The sequence below is a fragment of the Dendrobates tinctorius genome, unplaced genomic scaffold (assembly GCF_039654945.1).
Source record: "Dendrobates tinctorius isolate UK_male_01 unplaced genomic scaffold, ASM3965494v1 ptg000059l, whole genome shotgun sequence".
In the NCBI taxonomy this organism is placed as follows: Eukaryota; Metazoa; Chordata; class Amphibia; order Anura; family Dendrobatidae; genus Dendrobates; species Dendrobates tinctorius.
The window spans coordinates 4,889,289-4,915,921 of NW_027361727.1; the positions used below are offsets into that span (position 1 = coordinate 4,889,289).

The 26,633-nt window shown below is 41.6% G+C and overlaps 1 protein-coding gene across 4 annotated transcripts in view; it reads right to left on the bottom strand.

Annotated features, from left to right (window-relative positions):
* The window catches only part of BMAL1 (basic helix-loop-helix ARNT like 1), a 75,942-nt gene that overhangs the window by 11,918 nt on the left and 37,391 nt on the right, over nucleotides 1-26,633 (bottom strand). The window contains exons 2-19 of one of the 4 annotated variants that reach the window (XM_073578345.1): nucleotides 25,893-25,922; nucleotides 25,788-25,802; nucleotides 25,407-25,553; nucleotides 21,645-21,665; nucleotides 20,113-20,157; nucleotides 19,564-19,599; nucleotides 19,170-19,327; nucleotides 18,908-18,987; nucleotides 15,347-15,439; nucleotides 14,530-14,647; nucleotides 13,630-13,779; nucleotides 12,549-12,795; nucleotides 12,308-12,414; nucleotides 11,584-11,734; nucleotides 10,227-10,315; nucleotides 9,899-10,007; nucleotides 7,530-7,623; nucleotides 7,177-7,279 (exon numbers count right to left, since the gene is read on the bottom strand). In XM_073578345.1, coding sequence (XP_073434446.1) covers nucleotides 7,177-7,279; nucleotides 7,530-7,623; nucleotides 9,899-10,007; nucleotides 10,227-10,315; nucleotides 11,584-11,734; nucleotides 12,308-12,414; nucleotides 12,549-12,795; nucleotides 13,630-13,779; nucleotides 14,530-14,647; nucleotides 15,347-15,439; nucleotides 18,908-18,987; nucleotides 19,170-19,327; nucleotides 19,564-19,599; nucleotides 20,113-20,157; nucleotides 21,645-21,665; nucleotides 25,407-25,553; nucleotides 25,788-25,802; nucleotides 25,893-25,903 — 1,774 coding nt within the window. In that variant the 5' untranslated portion in view covers nucleotides 25,904-25,922. The other 3 variants (XM_073578346.1, XM_073578348.1, XM_073578347.1) reach the window with 3 other exon arrangements.

The following is a 26,633-nucleotide window of genomic DNA, read 5'->3' on the forward strand; positions in this document are numbered from 1 at the left end:
TCAACTTTAATCCATGTTAACTGGCTGCAAGTGTGATTTAGTTATTGCCAACACCTGTTAGGTGCCACAGGTAAGTTACAGGCGCTGTTAATTACACAAATTAGAGAAGCATCACATGATTTTTCGAACAGTGCCAATACTTTTATCCACCCTCTTTATGTTTGGTGTGGAATTATATCCAATTTGGCTTTAGGACAATTCTTTGTGTTTTTTTCATTTAAGACAAATTAAATGAAGATAATACCAAAGAATTTGCGTTTGCAATCATTTTCAGGAAGAAACTGAGTATTATCTGACAGAATTGCAGGGGTGTCAATACTTTTGGCCACAACTGTACATTTAAGTAATGAAATAGCAGGCGGTGGCTGATGGGACTATTAAGACCCCGTCACACAGCGATCTCACTAGCGAGATCACTGCTGGGTCACACGTTTTGTGACGCAACAGCGATCTCACCAGCGAGATCGCTGTGTGTGACACCTATCAGCGACCGGCCCCCCTGCCGGGTATCGCTGATAGTTGTGGAAAGCCCTGGACATTTTTTTGATCGTTGGTCTCCCGCTGGCTAGCACGCATCGCTGCATGTGGCAGGCGGGAGACCAGCGATCAGCTCGCTGGAGCTGGTAATCAAGATAAACAGCGGGTTTCTAAGCGCCGCGCGGCACTTAGAAACCCACTGTTTATCTTGGTTACCAGCTCCCTATACCAGCGCGCTGGTATCTATGGTACACAGCGACGCGGGCGCTCGTCGTCGGTGCTGATCGCTGGTGAAGCTGCCTGTTTGGCAGCTCACCAGCGATCCTGACAAGTTCATATCGTTGTCGGGATCGCTGGTGAGTCGCTATGTGTGATGGGGCCCTTACTCCCATCAACCTACCCCTGCTGCTGCTAATAACAGCAGGAGCGGCAGATGGGAGTCTTCATCTACCGCTCCTGCGCTGTAAATAAAGTAAGTAAAAGAATGCGTGGGTTCCCCCCTATTTTTGATAACCATCCAAAAAAAACCTCACAGCTGGGGGTTGCAACCGTCAGCTTCAGCAAGGCTGGTTATCAAGAATAGAGGGGTCCCCACCCGGTTTTAATTAAATAAATTTAAAAAACGGTGTGGTGGTTTGCCCCCCCCCCCCCCCCATTTTTGACAACCAGCCTTGCTAAAGCTCACAGCTGAGGGCTGGTATTCTCAAGCTGGTAAGGGGCCATGGGTACTGACCCCCCCCCCAGCCTAAAAATAGCAGCCCACAGCTGCCCAGAAAAGGCACAGCTATTAGATGAGCCAGTTATGGCGCTTGGTCCGGCTCTTCTCACTTGCCCTGTAACGGTGGCAAGTGGGGTAATATTTGTGGGGTTGATGTCACCTTTGTATTGTCCAGTGACATCAAGCCCACAGCTTGGTAGTGGAGAGGCGTCTATAAGACACCCATCCATTACTAATCCTGTAGTTTAATTGTAAATAAAGACAAAGCCAGAGTAAATCCTTTCTTTGAAAAAAAAAAAAAATGGCAGACTCCTTTAATAATCTTAATTAAACCATACTTACAACCTTGCCTAATTCCACTGAAGCTCCCGATCTCCTGCAATAAAAGTAAAATAATAAAACAATATACTATACCATACCAGTCCGTCGTTCTGTCCCATGCTGTAATCCAGGTCTGGAGGATAGTTAGTTTTCAACCTGGACGGTGCCAAAATGCGACAGTCCCGGCTGAAAACCACTGGTGAATGAGCTGCTGGGAATGCAGCGACCGGGGGTGATTTCATTGAGGTTACCTTCGGTCACTGGGCTCCGTTCCCAGCCAGACTGAGCTGCGATGACATCTGGTGCCAACCCCGGTAGCGCTAATGGTGCTAGCAGGGATCTCACTGAAGTCACCGCAGCTCAGCCCGGCTGGGAACGGAGCCCAGTGACCGAAGATAACCTCTATGACGTCACCCCCGGTTACTGACACTGCATTCCCAGCACCTCATCCACCAGTGGTTTTCAGCTGGGTCAGACACATCTTGGCACCATCCAGACATAGTGTTTCTGTCCCACGCAGTAATCTGACAGGTATGGTATATTGTGGTTTTATTATTCTAATTTTATTACAGGAGATCGAGGGCTTTGGTGGAATTAGGCGAGGTTGTAAGTATGGTTTAATGAAGATTATTAAAGGAGTCTGTCATTGGCTGTGTCATTATTTACAATACAAATATAGTATTAGTAATGGATAGGTGTATTATAGACACCTTCAATACCAAGTCGTGGGCTTGATGTCACTGATCGCCGGGCAGAGCAGGGGAGAATGATGAGAGCTGTGTTCAGCACCTAGCGCCGGGGAACAGCGTTCACTGTAATGCTTCTTACCCGGCGCCGATGCATGTCACATGGATGACATCGATGTGTGTGCACGTATGCGGGACATTTTATGGCCCATGCCGACATTAAAAAAACAGACATGTCAGCGTGTTTTACCCACGGACATATGGTCCATGGAAACACACAGACATGTGCACAGACCCATTCACCTGAATAGGCAAATCGCACTCCGTTCCTCCCGAGTCTCTCCGTATGGCTAAGTAGCACTGTACAGCCACATATGGGGTATTGCCATATTCAGTAAAAATTGTGGGACAACTTTTGTTGCCATTTTTACCTACTTATTGTGTGAAAATGTAAAAGCTTTGGCTAAAATAAAATTTTGGTAGTAAAAATGTAGTTATTTTGTCCTCACTGCCCAATGGTATAAAATTCTGTGACACACCCATGGCGTCAATATGATCAATGCACCCCTAGATAAATTCATTGAAGTGTAGTTTGTAAAATGGGGTCACTTATTGGGGATTCTGCTGTTTTGGCAGTGGGTCACGGCAGCTGCAGACCATAACAGTAAAATCTGGCGCTCCTTCCCTTATGAGCTCTGCAATGCTCCCAAACAGTGGTTTACCCCCACATATTGGGTATCAGCATACTTAGGACCAATTGCACAATAACTCTTGGGGTCCAATTTCTCCTGTTAACCTTGGTAAAATAAAAAAAAAAGGGAGCAAAAAGATTTTTATTTTTACGGCTCTACGTTATAAACTTCTGTGAAGCACTTAGGGGTTAAAGTTCTCACCACACACCTAGATAAGTTCCTTGGGGGGTCACTTGTGGGGGTTTCCACTGTTTAGGCACATCAGGGGTTTTCTAAAGGCGACATGGCGTCCGATCTCAATCCCAGACAATTTTGCATTGAAAAGTTAAACAGGCTCTGCCATGTGCCCAAACAGTGGTTTACCTGTATATTATATATATATATATATATATATATATATATATATATATATATATATATATATATATAATCAGTACTCAGGACAAATTGCACAACAACTTTTGGGGTCCAATTTCTCCAGTTACCCTTGGGAAGATAAAAAAAAAAAAATTGGCTCTGAAGTAAATTTTTTGTGAGAAAAAGATTTTTTTTTTTTTTTTTTTAAACATTCCAAAAATTACTGTGAAGCACCTGAAGGGTTAATTAACTTCTTGAATATGGTTTTGAGCACCTACAGGGGTGTAGTTTTTAGAATGGTGTCACTTTTGGGTATTTTCTATCATATAGACCCCTCAAAGTGACTGACTGATGTGGTCCCTAAATAAAAAAAAATAAATGCTGTTGTAAAAGTGAGAAATCATTGTAACTTTTAACCCTTATAACTTCCTAACAAAAAAAAAGAAATTTGGTTCCAAAATTGTGCTGTTGTAAAGTAAACATGTGGGAAATGTTATTTAAGTATCTTATGTGACATATCTGATTTAAGGGCATGAAAATTTAAAGTTGGAAATTTAAAGTTTTCGCCAAATTTCCGCTTTCTTTCCACAAATAAACGCGAGTCATAAAGAAGCGTTACCACTATCATGAAGTACAATATGTCACGAGAAAACAGTGTCAGAATCACCGGGATCCATGGAAGCGTTCCAGAGTTATGACCTCATAAAGGGACAGTGGTCAGAATTGTAAAAATTGGCCCGGTCATGAACGTGCAAACCACCCTCGGGGGTAAAGGGGCTAAAGTTTGGATACATAAGACGATAACTTTCTAAGTGGTAGGTTAGATAGGCATAGGAGATTGTCATTGTTCTCGGCAGCACATGATTACACAGGACAATTAGTGGCGTAATTGTCAGATTTAACCCCTTACCTACAAATGACGTAATATTCCGTCCATGTGACCATGGACCTAGTTACCATGGACGGAATATTACGTCATCGCGGTGAGCGCCGCTGATCGCGGCCGAGTGTCAGCTAATTATCATAGCTGACACGCGGCACAATGTGTCAGGGGCGGTCACGGACCGCCCCCGACACGTTTACCCCTTGCACACCGCGATCACACACGATTGCGGTGTACCGGGGGTTAAAGGGAAGCATCGGCAGGTAGAGGGGGTCTCCCTCCGTGCTTCCCCGAGCCCCCCACGGCAGCGCAATGTGCAGCGCTGCTGCGGGGGACTCCTTTCCTGCAGGTCCCCGGATCCAAATATGGTGACGGGGACCTCCGGGAAGCTGGCTTCCTCAGTGCCTGCAAAGCGCAGGCATGAGGAAGCCTGTGCAGTGCCTGTGACAGATCGCTGATCTGTCACAGTGATCTGTGATGTGACAGATCAGCGATCTGTCACAGGACAGTGATGTCCCCCCTGGGACATTGTAATAAAGTAAAAAAAAAAAATAAAGTGTTAAAAAAAAAAATAATATTCCACAATAAATTCATTTTTTGGAAATAAAAAAAAACAAAAAACGCTGTAACCGTACTGACCCGAAGAATAAAACCGCCTTATTAATTTTACCGCACCCGGAACGGCGTAAACGCACCACCCAAAAGAAATTCATGAAACGCTGGTTTTTGTAAATTCTGCGTCCCAAAAAACGAAATAAAAAGCGATCAAAAAATGTCACATGCCCGAACATACCACCAATAAAAGCGTCAACTCGTCCCGCAAAAAATAAGACCTCACATGACTCGGTGTGTCAAAATATGGAAAAATTATAGCTCTCAATATGTGGTGATGCAAAAACTATTTTTACAATAAAAAGCGTCTTTTAGCGTGCGACAGCTGCCAAACATAAAAGCCGCCATAAAAAGTAAATCAAACCCCCCATTATCACCCCCTTAGTTAGGGAAAAATAATAAAATTAAAAAAATGTATTTATTTCCATTTCCCCATTAGGGTTAGGGTTATAATTGGGGGTTTCCACTATTTGCGCACATCAGGTGCTCTCCAAACGCAACATGGCATCTGATCTCAATTCCAGCCAATTCTGCGTTGAAAAAGTCAAATGGTGCTCCTTCCCTTCCAAGCTCTGCCATGCACCCAAACAGTGGTTTACCCCCTCATATGGGGTATCAGCCTACTCAGGACAATTTGCAAAACAACTTTTGGGGTCCTATTTCTCCTGTTGCCCTTAGGAAAATAAAAATTTTGGGGCAAAAATATCATTTTTGAGGAAAAAAATGTTTTTGTTATTTTCACGCCTGGGCGTTATAAACTTCTGTGAAGCACTGGGGGGTTCAAAGTTCTCACCACACATCTAGATAAGTTCCTTGGGGGGTCTAGTTTCCAAAATGGGGTCATTTGTGGGGGGTTTCCACTGTTTTGGTACATCAGGGGCTTTCCAAACGCGACATGGTGTCTGATCTCAATTCCAGCCAAAAAAGTCAAATGGCGCTGCTTGCCTTCCGAGCTCTGCCATGTGCCCAAATAGTCATTTACACCCACATATGGGGTATCAGCGTACTCAGGACAAATTGCACAATAACTTTTACAGTCCTGTTACCCTTGGAAAAATAAGAATTGAGGGTGAAAAGATCATTTTTGTGGAAAAAATATGATTTTTTAATTGTACTGCTGTACGTTATAAACTTCTGTGAAGCCCTTGTGGGTTCAAAGTTCTCACCACTATCTAGATAAGTTCCTTGGGGGGTCTAGTTTCCAAAATGGGGTCACTTGTGGGGGGTTTCCACTGTTTAGGTACATCAGGGGCTCTCCAAACTCGACATGGCGTCCGATCAGAATTCCAGCCAATTTTGCATTGAAAAAGTCAAACGGCGCTCCTTCCCTTCTGAGCTCTGCCATGCACCGAAACAGTGGTTTCCCCCCCACATATCAGGTATCAGCGTTCTCAGGACAAATTGCACAATAATTTTTGCAGTCCAATTTCTCCTGTTACACTTGGTAAAATAAAAAAAATTGAACCTGAAGTAATTTTTTTGTGAAAAAAAGTTAAGTTAATTTTTTTTAAATATTCAAAAAACTCCTGTGAAGCACCTGAAGGGTTAATAAACTCCTTGAATGTGGTTTTAAGCACCTTAAGGGGTGCAGTTTTTAGAATGGTGTCACTTTTGGGTATTTTCTATCATATAGACCCCTCAAAGTGGCTTCAAATGTGATGTGGTCCGTAAAAATAAAATGGTGTTGCAAAAATGAGAGATCGCGGGTCAACTTTTAACCCTTATATCTTACTAACAAATAAAAATTTTGGTTCCAAAATTGTGCTGATGTAAAGTAAACATCTGGCAAATGTTACTTATTAACTTTTTTGTGTGCCATAGCTCTGTGATTTAAGGGCATAAAAATTCAAAGTTGGAAAATTGCGGAATTTTAAAAATTTTCGCCAAATTTCCGTTTTTCTCATAAATAAACGCAAGATATATGAATGAAATTTTACCACTAACATGAAGTACAATATGTCACGAGAAAACAATGTCAGAATCACTGGGATCCACGGAAGCGTTTCAGAGTTATGACCTCATAAAGGGACAGTGGTCAGAATTGTAAAAATTGGCCCGGTAGTTAACGTGCAAACCACCCTTGGTAGTGAAGGGATTAAAAACAAAAAAAAAACAAAAAAAAACACAACTTTCAGATACAGCCTTTATGGTTGGAACAGTCATGAAATGTTAACACTAGATAATGTGGCTAGAAGCTAAGGCCAGTGTCCGCCTAGTATATAAAGTCAATGTAGGTCCTGGCAAGCTCACTGACTTCAGCTACCAAACTGGAATTTGCCACCATAATATAGATACAATACCAGTGCCGGTGTGAAGGAGAAGTCTGGATATTGTGCTAAACTACATTCCCAGCGACAGCCGCACATTAATAGATAAAGTTTTAACCACAGCTGCACAATCTTATTTTTGTCCATCCTCCCACTCCCTTACCGAGCATTGAGGAATTGTCAGAGTATGGAAAGCCGGAATTATCTTGGAGTTGTCCTGTACCTAATCCAGAGATTGGCAGATCCATGGTGCCACCATTCATAATCTATAAAAGAAAAAATATATATAATATTGCAAAAATGACATACGGCACAGTGGAAAGCAGTCTGAGGTGCCTACAAGTAAGGGGAAAGGTGGGATGGGGGCACAGTTTTTTTTATGGTATGAACAGTGCTATTTTTTTCCATGAGGTCCATAATTACTTTGTGGCGGATGCTGCCATTTTGGTGAGATTCTATATGAAAAGCTACCAAGTTATACTATGTCAGTGCCGCCCAGCCCCCTGGGAATGTTACCTTTTTACCCCCAGGTGATGATGCGTCAGGAGGGGGAGTGCTGGTGATGTTAAGTGGACTTGACCCACAGCTTGATGGTGAAGACCCTCTTATTCTGTGCAAAAAAACAAATCGCCAAATGAGACAACTTTGGCATATGCAAAGCACAGTGGTCTGTACAAGATATTGTATGTAGGTCAACATTATAATTATTACATGTGCACGATTTCATTAATGTGGAGCGTTTGACAAGTGGTGTGCGCCTTTCTAGAAATCTTACTCCAGGCAGAGACTGGAGCGAGACTTCTGGGGTAAGGAATGCCACAACTCATCATGAATTAGCTGCCTCACACATTTCTGGAGCTGTGAGAAAATGGCATGAAAATGCCAAAAGTCACAACATTTAGCAGAAACTCGGAGTTGTGCCAAAATTGACTTTGTATGGATTTTACACCACTGCGGGGCCATAAGTTTTGATGAATTGGGGCCAAAGTTTCTAAACCGTATGGCTGGTTCTGCATAAGTTCATGGCCAGACAGTCCTGGAAGTGGGGTTTCTATAAGCAGTCACATCACTCACAAAGGTGGAGGCATAAGCTTTTTGCCTATATGGTAACAGAATATATAAAGAAACAGTGCACCCCCCACACACAACCTCCTTTCTATGTAGTGTATTTCCCTGCAATTTAGCGGTCCCTTTGCTTCTCCTTACTTTTCCAGATTTTACACGGCTTTTTATTCCGCTGTGCTATAAATCCCATGATACATCATATGGGCAGCATCTTCTCTGCCTACTATAGTAACACTCATTATCTTTTATGCTTATGATAAAAGTCACAGTTCATTCTCCTGCCTTTCTGCTATGTTCCCTTAACGACTAGGGATATTTTTGGTTTTGCATTTTCATTTTTAGTTCCTCTTCTTCCCAGAGCCATAACTTTATTTTTCGGTCAAATGATATGTCCGTGTGAGGGCTTGTTTTTTGCGGGACAAGTTTTACTTTTGAACAACACCATTAGCTTTACCATGTCGTATACTCAAAAACGGGGAAAACAAAAAATTCCAAGTGCAGTGAAATTGCAAAAAAAAGTCCAATCCCACAATTTTTTTTTTTTTCACCATGTTTACTAAATACTAAAACTGCCCTGCCATTATGATTCTCCAGGTCATTACGAGTTCATAGACACCAATCATGTCTAGGTTCTTTATTTAGCTGGTGATACCCGTAGCATCTCCGTTTTTCGTGATATCGGGTTGGGTGAGGGCTTATTTTTTTGCGTGCCGAGCTGATGTTTTTAATGATACCATTTTGGTGCAGATACGATCTTTTGGTCATACGTAACAGCATTTTAATGTAATGTTGCGGCAACCAAATAAAAAAAAACAAAACGCAATTCTGGAGTTTTGAATTTTCTCGTGACACCATTTAGCGATCTGGTTAATTTTTTTTTATATTGATAGAGTGGGCGATTCTGAACGCGGCGATACCGAATGTTTGGGTTTGATTTTTTTTATGGTTTTAGTTTGAATGGGGCGATTAAATTTATTTTTGTAAATATTTTTAAACATTTTTTTTCTTTTGGCATGCTTCAATAGTCTCCCTGGGACACTAGAAGCTGCCATAACCTACTCGGCTCTGCTACATACAGGCAATGATCAGATCGTCTGTATGTAGCAGAATTGATGACTTGCTAGCAGCGCCAACCACTGGGCTATGACAACCATAGAGGTCTGCAGGAGACCTCCAATTCTCATGCCAACCCATCAGTGGCCCACGATCACGTGACGGGGGTCACCGATGGGCAGATCTCCGGCCAAATTGCTGGAAGTGCATGTTAAATGCTGCTGTCAAAGTTTGACAGCGGCATTAAACGGGTTAATAGCTGCGGGTGGATCGCGATTCCACCTTCGGCCGTTCCAGGCACATTGAAAACAGCTGGTGTGCTGGGAAAGACGTGGGCTCACCGCTGGAGCCCACATTAAAGGGAGTCAGACATTGGTGTAAATTTACACCTGATGTCTGAAAGGGGTTAAATAAGATTATGACCATCACTGGAGCTGTACAATCATCATCAGTGACTGTGATCGGAGTTTTTGTCCAACCCTGTGCAGAATTTCAGTGGTACAGTCCCCATGAAGTTTCATCACACAGGCATTTCTGGTGCTTGAAATAGTGCCCCCCCCCCAGAGTGGTGAGGGACCTTTTAATCACGGTTTCACATGCACTATCCTAGGAGAAGAAATCCATATATTTTAAGAAAGATGAACAACTACAAATACAATTATACTAGCTGAATAATATATGCTGGGGGACTAACTACTTTTTTTTAAATATTTAAAAAAAAAAACAAAAAAAAAAAAAACAAAAGTCAGTCACCAATAGCTTCTCACCTGTGAATTTCCATGATTTCTTCAGCAATCATTCTGCCAATCTTTCCGGCTCCAGCTCTGGTTCCACCAGGAATGCCAGGCACTGTTGGATGGGTTCTCTTTGTACCACCTGATAACATAACAAGGATATAAGATGGCAAACTACTGCAACCAGTTTTTTAAATCTACCAGGAATAAGACGTGCAGCAGCGAAGTCTTTGACATGGTACTATTTGAATAGCACGGGGCTCGGTATGCACCAGATTGATGTCACCTTAGCTCCCTGACCAGAAATCTTGTTTTGGGGGGGGAATTTATAGGGGCCAGAAGAGATGGATTCTAGACTGACCTTCTCCACACTGCACGACGCTGTCCATGCTGGGTGGGGAGGATGCCAAATGTGAAAAGGCCGAATCTCCACTCTCTAAAATGTTTGCTCTGCAAGAAAACAAACACCGTTCATAAACTCACATACATGCGTCATAGCTGAGCTCCCCACAGTAACCAGCTCTCATCTGTTCATCTCCCCATAATGTTATGTAATAAAGAAATAACTAGGTTGGATCAGATGTACAATGAGAAAAAGACATTGAGGGGAATTGATGAAGGCCTCTATACTCCACTTTAAGTAATAGAAAGTAGCAAATTTTGGCAAGACTTTTTTTTACCATTACCAACATTTATAGCAGGGGTCTCAAACTCGGCACAGTAAATGGGCTGCACAAAAAAAAAAAAAAAAAAAAAAAAAAAGAAATTGAGCTGGCGGGCCGCATTCCTTCCAAATTTAATAACCTCATACACACACACGGCTCCGCACACCTCGTACACACATGGTTCTGCTACATACACCCTGTAAACCCCTCCTGACCCCACACATAAACTTACCTTCATCCAGCACCATGACAACCAGCACAGACAGCAGCGTCCTGCATACACTGAGGTCCCTGATCATGTGACCCCTGACTCCTCCCCTCCTGTGACCTCATCCCAGGTCCTGTGCACAAAGAACAGCCATAGCACGCTCCTGAATGCGCGCCTTCCACCTGCCTCAGGGAGTGAGTCATGTGGTGCACGGCAGGTGCACTGTGTCAGGTGCGGAGGTATGGGGCATATAGATAGCAGGTGTGGACTGTGGTTAACCATTTATATGCTGCTGTCAATCTGATAGCAGCATTTAAGTGGTTTGATCTGCGACAGGAGTCCCCATGGATGCCCATCAGCCTCGGCAATATAAGTTTGGGTTGCCAGTGAAGCCTGGGGACTACAATGGCACTTATGGCTGAGCTTCAGTGGAGACTTAATTTAACTTCATGTATTTCAGTATTATAGTCAAGCGATCAAATGATAGAGTTTAAAATAAATAAATAAATAAATAAATAAAAAAAAAAAAAAAATTGTAAAACTTTAAAACATTTCCACGTCTGCAATCAGTTCGATCAAGATAAGATTTTTCCAGATATGTGAATTGTTACATGTATATTGATATCCACTGTTTATTGTTTAAAATCTTTTGAAACCTAAATAAAAATAACTGGTTTAAAAAAAAAAAAGATAAGATTTTTCCTGTATGATAAAACAGAAAAAATGTAATGGCTTGGGAAAAAAAAAAAAAAAAAAGCTTGTCAAGAAGGGGTTCTTAAAGAAAGATCTGGTTCAAAACTGGCGTATTACATGCGACATTCCCCTCAGATTTTAGGACAACTTACGATACAACGGTGTTGGTAGAGACAATATATTCCACTTCTTTGGTCCAAGGGTTCATGAAACTGAACCAGCGACTCTTCAGGGTGATGAAGGAGCCATCTTTGATTTTAAACTTATAACAATTTGTTGTAATTTTTTCTCTGTTCTGTAACACTAGAAGGAATTGAAAATGATCAGTAATTGCTGAACCTGTTGTGAGAAAGAAACACTGTTGACGTCACATTGTATGACTGGGTCTGGTAACAATTTCAGTTTTCCACCACTAGAGGGCACAATCATGAGAAAACAAAAAAAAAATCTTGCCCTTAACATAATGATAATTAGGATCATCATCAAATCTGTGTGTGTGTGGGGGGGGGGGGGGCTTACATCCGGCACCACCGCAGATGAGCTGTTATTACCTCCAGCAGCGGCTATTGCCGGATACTGCAGATCCGCTCCTATTCAAGTGATAGATCATCAATATCATAAGGTCAGAAGACCGCTTCAAGAGGTTACCCTCACAATGTTAGTTTTGTCAATTTCCAACCCAAAAAAAAGAGGGGGTCGGGTATTCTGTACTTTACAGGCACACACATACCGTACATTACATATATGTGTACACAAAATGGAGATATATACACATGTATATAAGATCTGTGCAAAAGTTTTAGACAGCTATGAGGGGAAAACAAATGCTGCAGTGTAGTCATGTTTTCGTAATCCTGTATTGTAACCCTGGCCTACCTTGTCTATGGCACTCTGCAAGATTCCCAATGTCGTCTTGATGGAAGTACTCATAACACGACGTCCCTAAAAGTTCTTGTGGGAGGTACCCTAAAATGGCGGTGGCTCTACAATATAAAAAAGATGGCGCGGAATTATTATACATCTTGTGTCTTCTCCGACTTGCGAAGTTACGCAATAAATAGTTTTGAGCTATATATTACAAAACCATCCTCCTCTGCCATAATTATATAACTCTTACCTCTGGTCTACAAAAACGAATTTCCCGTCAATGGCATGCCGCGAGACGTACTCCGTGGATTTGACCCGGATCTCGCCGTTTGCAGGCTGCGGTACTATGTGCGGGTGTAAGCGTCCAATGGCAACAAGGCAGCTAAGATTACAGCCCTCGCTGTCGGGCTCGTTGTCCTCATCGAGGCCCATTTTTGTTGGTGGCCAGCTCTTTAAGTATCCAGTGCTATGAATAGTGCAAAAACTTTTCCGGTCTCCTGAAAGCCAAAAAAGTCCTAGTCAGAACCAAATGCAGGGACTAAAATGGTCCTGAAGGCTGGATGGGACCAAATCTGATCTATTATTGCTAACATCTTTGTGGATGGGCTCCATCTCCTAGCCAGTTGCCTCACATCCAAAGATTAGGTGGTGAGGGGGTCTAGAATATGTATCTTGTTGATCCTACAATAAGATCTAATAGAAAAGCATATCCTCCTTCAAAGTTGGCCCCACATGGTGCATTTTTCTCTTTTTTTTTTTTTTTTTTTTAGGCCCGATCTCGTCACTGGACCAAGAGTTGCACCATTCCTCTATTAAAATAATTAAAAAGATTTCCCAACCAGTTGACAGTGTCCCATAACTAAAGCTGAATATTCTATTTTCCTTTGAAGAAAAAAGGGGAAAAAAAAAAAAAAAAAAAAATTATATCTATCTATCTATCTATCTATCTATCTATATATCTCTCTCTCTATCTTATTCATAGGCTAGATGATAAATGTGTGATGGGTCCAACCACTCGAGCTCCCACCTATCGAAAGAATGGATGCCACCAAGTACCCAGTGTGGATGGAGCGGTACTGAGCATGTGCTACACTGCTCCAATAACTGTCTATTGGAGTGGTGGTCGCACATGCTCACTGTCAATCTATCCATACAGGGTTCTTGGGGTGACCAGAGTGATTTGAGTTTATATAGTAGCTATGCTGGACAAAAAAGGTAAGGAGGACAATATAATTTTATATTTCCCGGGGAAAAGAAAAAACACGACAATCCCGAGAGTCAAGTCGCCAGGTATGGTACATGCTGCCTACCCATCCCGAGGGCATTCTCACCTTTTTTCTTCGAGCAGTTGGATGGGAAATCTTTATCTTCTACTTTTACAGAGGGTCTGTTACACTTCATCCTGCAGAAAAATGAGCGCCTGGCTCCAGAGCACAGCCGCGATGGTTCAGGGGTAATGTCAGTCTTGACGGGGAGACCGGCTAAATGAGATCAAAGACATGAGAAATACATATGAGCTCCAATTCACGTGTATTAAACAAATTACAGGCAGAAAGCATCACATGCATGGACGCCCAGATCCTTTATGATGTAGGGGTTGGATCTATAGAGGTCTTGGAATTGTTGCCTGCCACCAAAAAAGTGGCATTGCTTGGGATGGAAATGACTTCGGGCCTAATTTGAGCTGTTGGGCAATTATATTATACATTAGAATGTCCAGTAGAGTTTGCCCGACTCATCATTGAGACTTTAGAAAAGTTATTTAAAAAACAATAAAAAAAAAAAAAAAACTGTAGTCCATTCCTGACGTGAGCTTTAGGTCTACCTGAAATTTTAAAGCAATTTTTACATCGTTTAAAAATAACATGGCACAAAAAGCCCTATAATTGATTAAAGAAAAATGAGCACATTTGACTTTGCATAAAATTTTATGAACTGTGTGTCTCATTAAAAAGAATTTAAGAAAAAAACAAATACTACAAGGCAAAAGAGTGGGGGAAAAAAATAATCACAAATTATGAATTGGCCCTTAGTCTTCAGGGGTTGGGGGTGGTTGGGAGTCCCAATGGCATCCGTGCCATACAAGACCAACACTGTGGCCTTAAGGCAGGGTCTTCTCTCGTCAATCGTGGACTAATCCACCTTGGTTCCTGTGAACAGCATGCAAAAGTTTGGGAACTGTATAAAAGATAAAACTAAAAATACTTGTTTGCCACCAAGCTGACACCTACTTTTTGCGTCGATGAGCCTCTCCCGTGGGGCTGTGTCAGAGGAGGACAACTGCTCCTTTACTTTGGCGATGTCTTTTGGATGTAGGTAATCAAATAGGCTTTGTCCAATCAGATCGTTCTATAATGGAGAATGTTCACATCATCAGTCCCTGTGCAGAACTCTTGCTCCTTAGTAATATTAAAGGGTCATCCACGACCCAAACTCCGTTACTGTTTTTACCATAAATGCCTAAAAGGATAACTCCTCTAGAGAAGCCCTTGTACTTTTTATGCAAATGTTCATGATTTATGCTTCCTGGCTATTACCAGCCATTATTTCCTCTTCCCGATTCCCTGCTCCCTTCTGTCTACACTTCCCATGAGCCCTTGTGCTGGCCTGTAAAATACCCATCTATGGCACCATGGCCACCAGTTTTGTTGTTTTTTTCACGTGATCTAACCCTTTAAGTGCTGCAAAAATGCATTAGCAAAGCACTGTGGAAAATCTGCAGTAATTGCATGTGCAGGTTTTCCCCCATTTGCACCTGCAATTTACTTGAGGTCCATTTGCAACCAAGCCATTGTATAGGGTGATCCCTACAGTGGTTTTGGAAGGGAATTTCTTTGAAATGAGTTGCCGCACATGAGCACATCTCCTACCCAACTGGTCCACAGAGGACTGTGCATCTGATCTCCTTCCTCCGAGTAACAAGAACGCCCGTTTCAGCAATTTCAGAAACCACTTAATGGACACGAACCAACCCAATTATATGTTTCATGCTACTGGTAATGGAAAGTGAGGAGCCGCAAGTTACCGAGGCCAATGATCTGCCCTTACCTGACTGTAATTAAGGATTTTAAAGACGGATTCAGATACAAACAGGATCTTCCCGCGGTCGCAGCCCACCACAAAGAGGAATCCGTCTGCTGCCTGTGAGAGAGGATGACAAGTATTAACTATTCACAATCAAACCCACTGCACATATACAACCAGTGCTTAGGTTATACTGCATCATCCAACTTAAAAGGGTTTCATTTAAATAAAAAAAACTTAAAGGGGATGTGCACAATTATGAGAAAATGGGTAAAGCATGTTGAGTGGATGCATAACTTAAGGCATTACTTCTCTTTTTGTCCTCGAGTCACTTGGCTGCTGGCACAGAGGACCCTGTTGACACTCTGTGACCACTGCAGTCAATCACTGACCTCCATTGGTCGTACCTCTGAGCCTATTGATTGTGTGCCGTAGTCAAGTGTTTACACCACTTAGACCGGCTGGGCATTGCAGCAATTTAACCAGATTTTCTTTGGACCTCGCTCAATCCATCATCATATATTGAAAAGTTCTGTATCTTTCCAGTAAATCTTCATATTTTGAACCCTTCTCAATATCTCCGCTTGCTGTCAGTGAATGGTACTTTCATACTTGTCATATATGAGGATGGTGTTAGAGAGAAAAAAAAAACAAAAAAAAAACACTCCTTCATTCACCCTCCCCAGGTCCAATGCCAAGTCTCTACCGCTGCTCCTGGTTCAACACTGCCCTCCCAGGTCCAAGCTGTTTATTAAAAATGAAGATTTTGAAATTGGAAAATCTCTTCAGCAGATCAGTGACAAATCTCTGTCCAAGAAAGCTGTGACCCACATAATTATAGACATAACCAGGCTTTTAAAACACCAAGTATAAACATGAATGTTAGTATTCACCGACCGCAACGAGATATGCCGAAAATAAAGAATTTCTAGAATTGTTAGTATGTTGATGAACTGTTTCATCACAGATCAGTGGAAGTTTTTGACATAAATCACCTTTAATTCAGATAAATTCTTGTAGACGTCTGTACCAAAGAGACAGATGGGTGCACCAATGCCGAGGCTCGCCTTGGTTACACCCAGTGACTCACTATTGCCAGCTGCCCAATGTTATATCATTTCCTTTTCATGATGGAAATGCCACGCACATAAAGCAAATAACCACCTCCGTGTCCCAGCTCTGCGGCCTGGACCTCAGATCACACAGGTGGAGGCCTCTGCCCCCCCGTCTGATGGCAGACGTCAGCGCTGGAGTGTAAGCCGTCATACAGCCCGACACGTCACCTCACTGCCAATGTGTTTTACTGGGCGACATGTTCAGGCTCATTCTGTAGCAGAGGAGACGGCCCGCACTGACGTCTTGTACCTGGTTATATCACAATGGCGAAATCCTTCAGCGAGGCGTTCTCTGCTCACTGAAGTTGAGTCACAATTTGTTACTACATTACATCACTTTGGCCCCATCCACAACTAGGGTGTTTCATTTAATATTTAGCCAATCGTTTAAATGGATTTGATATTCACTATTCTGCTGGTGCAATAACTGTGTACATACATTACATTACTGATCCTGAGTTACACCCTGTATTATCCTCCAGAGCTGCACTCACTATTCTGCTGGTGATGTCACTGTATACTTGCATTACATTACTGATCCAGCGTTACATCCTGTATTATACTCCAGAGCTGCAATCACTATGCACATACATTACTGATCCCGAGTTACATCCTGAATTATACTCCAGAGCTGCACTCACTATATACTTGCATTACATTACTGATCCAGCGTTACATCCTGTATTCTACTCCAGAGCTGCACTCGCTATTCTGCTGGTGCAGTCACTGTGTACATACATTACTGATCCTGTACTGATCCTGAGTTACATCCTGTATTATCCTCCAGAGCTGCACTCACTATTCTGCTGGTGATGTCACTGTATATTTGCATTACATTACTGATCCAGCGTTACATCCTGTATTCTACTCCAGAGCTGCACTCGCTATTCTGCTGGTGCAGTCACTGTGTACATACATTACTGATCCTGTACTGATCCTGAGTTATACCCCAGAGCTGCAGAGCTGCACTCGCTATTCTGCTGGTGCGGTCACTGTGTACATACAGGATGTAACTCAGGATCAGTAATGTAATTTATGTACACAGTGACCGCACCAGCAGAATAGCGAGTGCAGCTCTGGGGTATAATACAGGATGTAACTCAGGATCAGTAATGTAATGTATGTACACAGTGACTGCACCAGCAGAATAGTGAGTGCAGCTCTGGAGTAGAATACAGGATGTAACTCAGGATCAGTAATGTAATGTATTATACCCCAGAGCTGCACTCACTAATCTGCTGGTGCGGTCACTGTATACATATATTACATTACTGATCCTGAGTTACATCCTGTATTATACTCCAGAGCTGCACTCACTATTCTGCTGGTGCAGTCACTGTGTACATACATTACATTACTGATCCTGAGTTACATCCTGTATTATACCCCAGAGCTGCACTCGCTATTCTGCTGGTGCAGTCACTGTGTACATACAGTACTGATCCTGAGTTACATCCTGTATTATACCCCAGAGCTGCACTCACTATTCTGCTGGTGCAGTCACTGTGTACATACATTACTGATCCTGAGTTACATCCTGTATTATACCCCAGAGCTGCACTCACTATTCTGCTGGTGCAGTCACTGTGTACATACATTATTGATCCTGAGTTACATCCTGTATTATACTCCAGAGCTGCACTCACTATTCTGCTGGTGCGGTCACTGTGTACATACATTACTGATCCTGAGTTACATCCTGTATTATACTCCAGAGCTGCACTCACTATTCTGCTGGTGCAGTCACTGTGTACATACATTATTGATCCTGAGTTACATCCTGTATTATACTCCAGAGCTGCACTCACTATTCTGCTGGTGCGGTCACTGTGTACATACATTACTGATCCTGAGTTACATCCTGTATTATACTCCAGAGCTGCACTCACTATTCTGCTGGTGGAGTCACTGTATACATGCATTACATTACTGATCCTGAGTTACATCCTGTATTATACTCCAGAGCTGCACTCACTGTATACATGCATTACATTACTGATCCTGAGTTACATCCTGTATTATACCCCAGAGCTGCAGTCACTATTCTGCTGGTGCAGTCACTGTATACATGCATTACATTACTGATCATGAGTTACATCCTGTATTATACTCCAGAGCTGCACTCACTATTCTGCTGGTGCAGTCACTGTATACATGCATTACATTACTGATCCTGAGTTACATCCTGTATTATACTCCAGAGCTGCACTCACTGTTCTGGTAGCTGTTACCAGAAATGTGAACAGACATCTTCTTGATCCACTTCCTACTGCATTGGGAATGGGGGGGGGGGGGGGGGGGGGGGAGGAATGGAATAATTTCTTCCTAAATCAGATTACTGTACAATGTCTTGGGTAATGGCGACACTACCCAGAAAGCAAAAATCACAAAAGCAAGCCATGTTCAGACACTGATAAAGCAGGAGATGCTGGGAAAGTTTAGCAATGAGAGAGCAGAATTCATCACCTACCCTGAGAATCAATTGCTTCACTTCATCGTCCGACAGGAATGAGGGTTTGTAGTTTGCTTCTGTGTATGGATTTGTAGCACCTGTAAAAGGACAACATTATAAGTTGACCCGCTAATAAGGCCACTAACCCTAAATCTCGCAGCTTAGCTCTCACCCTACAGTTAACAGGAAGCAATGCGTCTAACTCAGCCACATAAAAAAATAGAAGTGACCGGGGGGGGGGGGATGGCAGTTTGGTGACCCCCTAAAGCCACCTCCTCACCTCGCAGAGTCTTCATATGCTGTACGGCCATTCTTAGCACAGTCAGTTTGTCCAACTTCCGAGACATGGCGTTACACGTGGGCACAAGAGAAGCCAACTCGTCGATGAAACTGTTCATTTTGTCTCTGCGCCTCTTCTCGATCTGACTGTGAGCCTCCCTGTAATCACAACATGCAGATCGGGGTAGACGAGAGGTTTTTGGACAGAAATTTTTTCTTTTTCAACAGACTAACACCGCTCGTCTTCCAGAGATACAAAAGATCAGGCAGTAAGTCCACACGCCCGATCCCTTGCACAATGTCCACGATCCACAATCTGGGGATTGGGTTGACACTTAGCCAATAAGCATGGCTAGGTTGTGGGGAACAAAAAAAATAAATAAATAAAACCTTACCGTGCATTTTTTATCCGACCTTCTGCATATTCAAGCCTAAAGCATAAAAAACTAAGGGTAAATGCAGGAACAGGGTTTATTTAAACAACACATACTAATATGTTCATTTTCATCTTATGACCCAATTTTAAGTTCTTCATCAACAAAACTGCACAGTTCAAAAATAAAAATACAACATGCGTCCATTTTACTGAACATGAAATTTGGATGTGATTGTTTTCCATAATAAAAACGCAAGTGACGAACATGACCATGAAGAATATCCAAATGCTATGCAGAGGTGGTCCTTGGTCATATTAAACCACAGAGCGGTTTCATTTTTGCCTATACGTATATACGTTTCTTGTAAGTGCGCAATATTTTTATTTAAGCAGTTTATAATATAGCCACAATGTCCAATTACAGTCACAAAGTACTTTTTTTTTTTTTTTAAAGATGGGGGAAGATGGGGGGAAAGAAAAAGGCCCAAAGCCCCTTTATGAAGCGGAAACCAGTGAAGAGCATCGGCCTCCTTCCAATGATTTTATTTAGAATACGTCTTATACTCACATCCCGTGTGGATCGTCCTTATCGGTATCCATGCCTTCTCCATGACTAGGACAGGGAAAAACAAAAGCAAAGTGATCCTCAGCGACTATAAGGCAATGTCCTTCCCTTTACATTAGAGTGTGATTTTAATGCAAATCTTCGACAAAGTCTATACTTAATGCACAAATGGCAGATACAGGGTGATGACTGACGCCTGCACCATAAGGGGTTTCAACCGGTTCACAACTGAAATGATTTAACCATGCAGACAAAATGAATGCAAGTATCCTTTTAAAAGTGTAAGCAAAAAAAGGGTCCTGACCCCAGTTTTTGGGGTTGGCTGCCCATTATAACACAAATTAGGGGGAATTGGGTGCAAATATATTTTACTAATCAGCCCAGCAAAGCAAAATATGCAGTTTTCCACTTCATCTGAGCATGCGCCCAATGCCACTGGACTCATCCCCTGTAATTTTCATGCAGACTTTTTAAATAAGACACATACATAGAATAGGGGATAAATTCCAAGCTCTGGCGGTCTGAACACTTGGACCCCCGATCCAGAGAACAGAGACTAAAAAGCGGTGTTTGAATCGACCGGTGGTCAATAACAAGATGAAATTAACATCTACATTTTTAGATTGTTAAATTTCATTTTAAAGGCCATATTCCATGTGCTCATTTATTGCAAAAAATGAAACACAACAGCAGCACATTTCAGCTCCAGCTCCATTCACTTAAAAACGTAGTTTCGTAAGTGCAAGTTCTCTGCTGTGGATTTTGCAGCAATCTGCAACAACATCAGATTGTGTTATTTGTAGCTTTGTTATGGAATTCAGCCTAAATGAATCCACTGTGAAAGTCTGCATCAAATTGAAAATTCACAGGGTATCGGCCACGTGTAAGCATAACCTAATGGTGTAGAGCTGCAATGCCAGATTTAACACTTGCGAATGGGTTCTGTCAATTTTTGTAAGAAATTAGCCACACTTTTCTAATTCTAGAAATCTCATCACATTGAAAATTCTTTTACAGAAGAGCCATTACAACTCAGGAGAAAAATCAGAGCAAGATGTCATTTTCATTCCATTACTCATCAAAATTCAGGCACGCCAGGTTTTTTTGGGTGGAGATAACCTGTCATCATCAAAAAGGAATCTGCATAACAAACTACAGGCCCATTTAGACAGTCTGATAATTGGGTATGAGGAAAGCTTAAAACAGGCCGGCAATCACCGGGCAAATGAGCAAAACATTCCAAAAAGGAGATGTGCTGCCCATAAAACTATGTTCCACGCGCACTGAACAATTGGGACATTGTCCATATAAATGTGCCCTTTTTCGAAAGAGACACCAAAATTTGTAAATGTCCCAAGTTGTGGCTCGATGCGGTGACGGATCTGTCACTGGCGCCCAAATAAACGTTTGCTTATAACTGGGGCCACTGGTCAATGTGCTGTACTGTCAATTAGGACAGATAGAATAGCAATACATACATTCAGGGTCAAGCATAAAAATAAAATTACAATGGGAACATTAAACAAAATACTTACTCGAAAGAAAAACTGTCCAGCCTAAAAGAAAAGAAGACACTGCATTAAGTACTTGATATTTTCAGAACATAATCCTATGTTTATAATGACCTATTTAACATGTATGGTTAAGAATGTAATCCCATAACTAAAAACAAGACAAAAAAAGTTCCAGATGACCCATAGACTGGTACAAATGGAGAGAAGAGCCTGTCCATAAGGAAAGAGGCAAGAAGACCACAAGGGTATGAGGCTGACTTTCTTAAACCGGTTAATTTTTTATGTTTTGGTTTTTTTTTGGAGATTTCAACAGAGTGATAGTTTTGGAGGTAGCCAGTTCCAGAGTACAAGGGAAGCACAGGAGAATTCTTGGAGAAGTTGTGAGGAGCAGACAAGGCCTCATGAGGACTGGAGATTACCTGTGAGACTTATTGTCAGATTAGGTCAGAGATGTTAGGAGATGACAGGAGGTTAAAAGTGAAGACCTACTGGCAGATTAGAAATGTATAGAGGGGCAGATTAACAAGTAGAGATTGGCAGGTTAGAGCTGGCCATACCCAGTAGATGGCGGTCATACAAAGGTTCATTGTGCAGTCAGCCATCTTTCCCGAGTCAATATGTGGCTCAGCTTAATGTTAATATATGCTTCAATTTTGACAACGTGTGTAATTTTTTTTTTTCCACGGGTGAGAAAGAATCACCAACGAAAACAAAAAGGATCAGGCATTGAAATTTCAACGGTTCAATCCTTCTCTCCCCTGACATCTCTTGGGGAAGAGTTGGGAGGACTCTCTCGGATGGTTGGCTGCTCGACGAAAACTTTGAGTTCAGCCAATTTTCATCTGATGTGTATGGGAGGGGGGCTATTAAAAGGGGGGAAAATGTATTAACTGGGCAGCAGATCTATTTGGAGGGAGGCAATTGGTGCGAGATTGGAAGCCATGAAGTAGGATGTTCCAACTTTAGGCGGACAATGACGTGGGGTCAATAGTCACGGATTAATTTTGCACTGGCCAAAGCCACAAATGATTGATGCCCATTTCAGGTGAGGTTAATAAACTTGGAAGGGGCAAAAAGGTGGCATCAGTAGTTTATCGTTGGTCTGAACGTACGGTACATATTTGGGATGATAAGATAAGTGCAGTCAGAAAGTGTAACTGAAAGCTTAGCTCAGGGGGAACCCGTAGTTATTGGCTTTTAAGGGAAAAATAAAGTCTACTTTCTCCCACGAACCTTATTCTAATTGAAGCCATTTTGTGGATTAGTCTCATGGATATTAGAATTGAAGGCCAATCTAGTCATTGATTACTATGTATTTTTTGTATAGATACACACACTCTATGCTGTAGTTGTTATGGAAACAAGGGAAAAAAAAAAAAAAAAAAAAAACTAATGAAATTCAAATGCAGCAGTCGATAAATCAGGACATATTTGTCAATCAGCTGTATCTTTCCAAGGAAAAACGTAATACTTTTTTTTTTTTTGGTCGATCAGAAAGTTGTCACGACTTCTGTCAGCTACCATGTTAAAGATAAAAAACAAAAAAAAACAAGAGCACCGAGACAACGTAGAACTGCTGGCAGTATTTAGAGAGCGGTGGAGGAGTGGATAATTAGAATTGGGATAAGGCGCAACTTTATAGCATGTATAACCATAGATAACAGGGATATCGCCTGAGATGTGGAATAAGAGCCATCACACCGGGGTCGTGCAATAACCAAAATAAGCCAGTAGCTTGGATGACTTGGGCCCCAAGTTAAACAGTTATCAGGTCCCATCACACAAGTTACGACTACACGGTATCTAACTGCAGAGTATATCCTATGTACATTATATATTCCCTTGCCCTGCTGCCAGGATCCTGCATGTAACAAGGCTAGTAATTAGTTTTCCTGGACAAGCTGGCCAGTAAGGGATTACATAACTTCACAGTGACCTTCACTGAGATAACACCTTTAATCTGTATATGTGCAGCAGTTATATAAAGAGGGCAATGGTCTTATGGAACCTGCTGCCGAGAGAAATGGAAAGGCTGAACGCAAGAACAGCGCTAAACCAGAATAGAAAGAAAAGAAAAGAAAAAAAAAAAAAATATATATATATTATATATATATATATATATATATATATATATATATATATATATATATATATATATATACACACACACATACACACACACACAGTAAATGTACTGATACATATCAGGCAAGTGAGCAACTCCGCAATGGGGTCTCTGTACTGCATTTAAAGGAGGGGAAAAAAAAAAAAAATAAATAAATTACCAGTACTCCTCCCTGTCTTCAAATACATTATCATACTAAGAGGATGGCATATTACGGCCAAAATTATGGGCCTCAATTAGACGGGGCGACTGTGCGCCTGTTAAGAGAGACTGCAGATCCACAAGCTGATTGGTGGTCGTTTAATGGCCCGTTTAGACAGGCTGAACGCACATCAATGTTCACAGAATATTCGTTCTTGGCAGTCTTTCTCCTGTTTACATCATTAACAATGATTTTTAAGCTTGTGGACCCAAAAAAAAAAAAAATTACAAGCACTTTGCTCATTCATCTAGTAAATGCCGGCCCATGTTTGTGGTTCAAGCATGGACGTTGATGCACGGAACGTTTGCCAGTTTTCTGACCCAAACAAGACTCGTAATAGCCTCATAGGTGTATATGAAGGTGTAGCATCTGGGTCAGGAAAATAAGAAAAATCCATAATTGGCAACACACAATTGTAGCAATCCAAAAATTTAACTACGGTAGTTATTCTTACCGAAATTTAAATAGCGGGAAAAAGTGCAAAGAAATAAAAAAAAAAAAAAAATTTTCGTCTTTAAGGTTATGGAGCATCATTAGTAAAAAGATCTAATGTTAAAAATAATTAAAAAAAATAAAAAATAAGGCTATGTGCCCACGTATGCAGAAAATTTCTGCATAAAAACCGGACTCCTTCCCAGAAAACGTGCGTTTTTCCGTGAGTTTTCCTCAAAAAACGTGTGGTTTTTATGCGCTTTTCCGTGTGTCCCCAGTCTCATAGAAAATAGCTAAAAATGTGGACTTTTCCGCAAAGTTAATGAGCATGCCACGTTTACCGCGATGCATTTTTTTCGTGAAAAAAAAAAAACCCATCAATATGCACACAAAAAGTGCAAAATGCATTAAAATGAATGGGATGCTTCTTTTAAGAGTTTTTGCTGGTAAAAACGCAAAAAAAAAAACACCCACGAAAAACGCTTACGTGGGCACAGCCTAAAAACATTCAATTTAAAAAAAATTTCCAAAAATTTTTTTTACTTGCAGTAATAGATGGAAAAAAAAAAATGAAGGTTCTTAGTGTACAAATTGGCCAATTCATGTATGCCCATCAAACACGGCAAGGTGACCTCCCTCTGACGGGTCCCTGCTCTACACTACAAGCCACTTCCGGGCCACCAGCCTACAACTTTGGACAATTTTCGGGAAAATTTTGCTAAATTGAATGCTTTTAAGGTTTGCCTGGGTTTTCACATGGCCTAGATTCATGCACATGTGCTGCTGTGTTCTTTTTTGTGAATATATATATCTTCCGACATACTACAGTCAACCCTCCACATTGCATGCACGCAGACACTCAACTATAGCAAACCTGCCTAGTAATGTAGCCGTAAACGAGTGGCGCATATAGCGCTAAAAGCCTGTACTGGATGCTGTGCTACAAGTCACCCAACTTCCCCATGCTATGCACTATCCATACAGTAGCTAACCGGAAACGCTCACCCATTAGGACGCCACTTACTGATAATCCGTCAGACTGCCTTTCCTTTTTCGGCTGCACTCCATTCCGCCTGTGCTGAGCGAACTAGATATGAGGTCAGTCGGACCCGAGGAGATGAAATCAATAGTTGAAGTGATATCCATTCTTTGGTCAGCCATTGGAACATCTGAAGGAGAGAGACACAAAGGCGTAAATGGGCAGAAAGCAGCAGAAGCTGGGGAGGGTGTACGGGCAGCGAGCGGAGCTTCCCTTACACAACACTCACAGGTTGGGGTATGGCGTTACATATCCTCTTTATCTACCGATTTCAGGACATCTTCCATGTTACACGATACATAAACAGCAGGTTATATAATCACGGGACACAATGCAAGACAAGGCTAATAAAAAAACACTCACCTAAAAAAAAAAATACTGCTGTGGTGAACGAAAAGCCGTAAGAAATTTTAGTTTTGTTTTTTTTTTGGGAGGGGGGGGGGGGGGGGGGGAGACTTGAAAGTCGGTCACCTGCCGATCATGGTCCTGTCGTCTTAATCACTGAAATAAAGGGGATGAAAAAAGGTAATAAATGTTGTGCAGTTATAGGTTAAAAACTGGTTATACAGAGTTGCATAATGGACGGCCACATCAAAAAAAAAAAAAAAAAAGAAAAAAGAAAACACATAAATTACACTTTCCCCTAGAATTTTTTTTTTTTTTTATTTTTTTTTTATTTAGTTCACAGGATCTTCAGAATCTCACATCTCGGTCCTTTGCTCTAGACTGCGGAGGTCTCAGTGTGGTCAAAGGTTACGGAGGGCTCTATTTGTTGCCATTTATTAATAGAATCACCTGGCAGAGGTGAAGTGAAGACCCCACGATTGTCACCATGGCAAATAGGCATATACAGTTGTGGCCAAAAGTATTGACACCCCTGCAATTCTGTCAGATAATACTCAGTTTCTTCCTGAAAATGATTGCAAACACAAATTCTTTGGTTTTATTATCTTCATTTAATTTGTCTTAAATGAAAAAACACAAAAGAGAATGAAGCAAAAAGCAAAACATTGATCATTTCACACAAAACTCCAAAAGAGTTTTGTGTGAAATGATCAATTTTTTAGCTTCATTCTCTTTTGTGTTTTTTCATTTAAGACAAATTAAATGAAGATAATAATACCAAAGAATTTGTGTTTGCAATCATTTTCAGGAAGAAACTGAGTATTATCTGACATGGGCCAGACAAAAGTATTGGCACCCTCAGCCTAA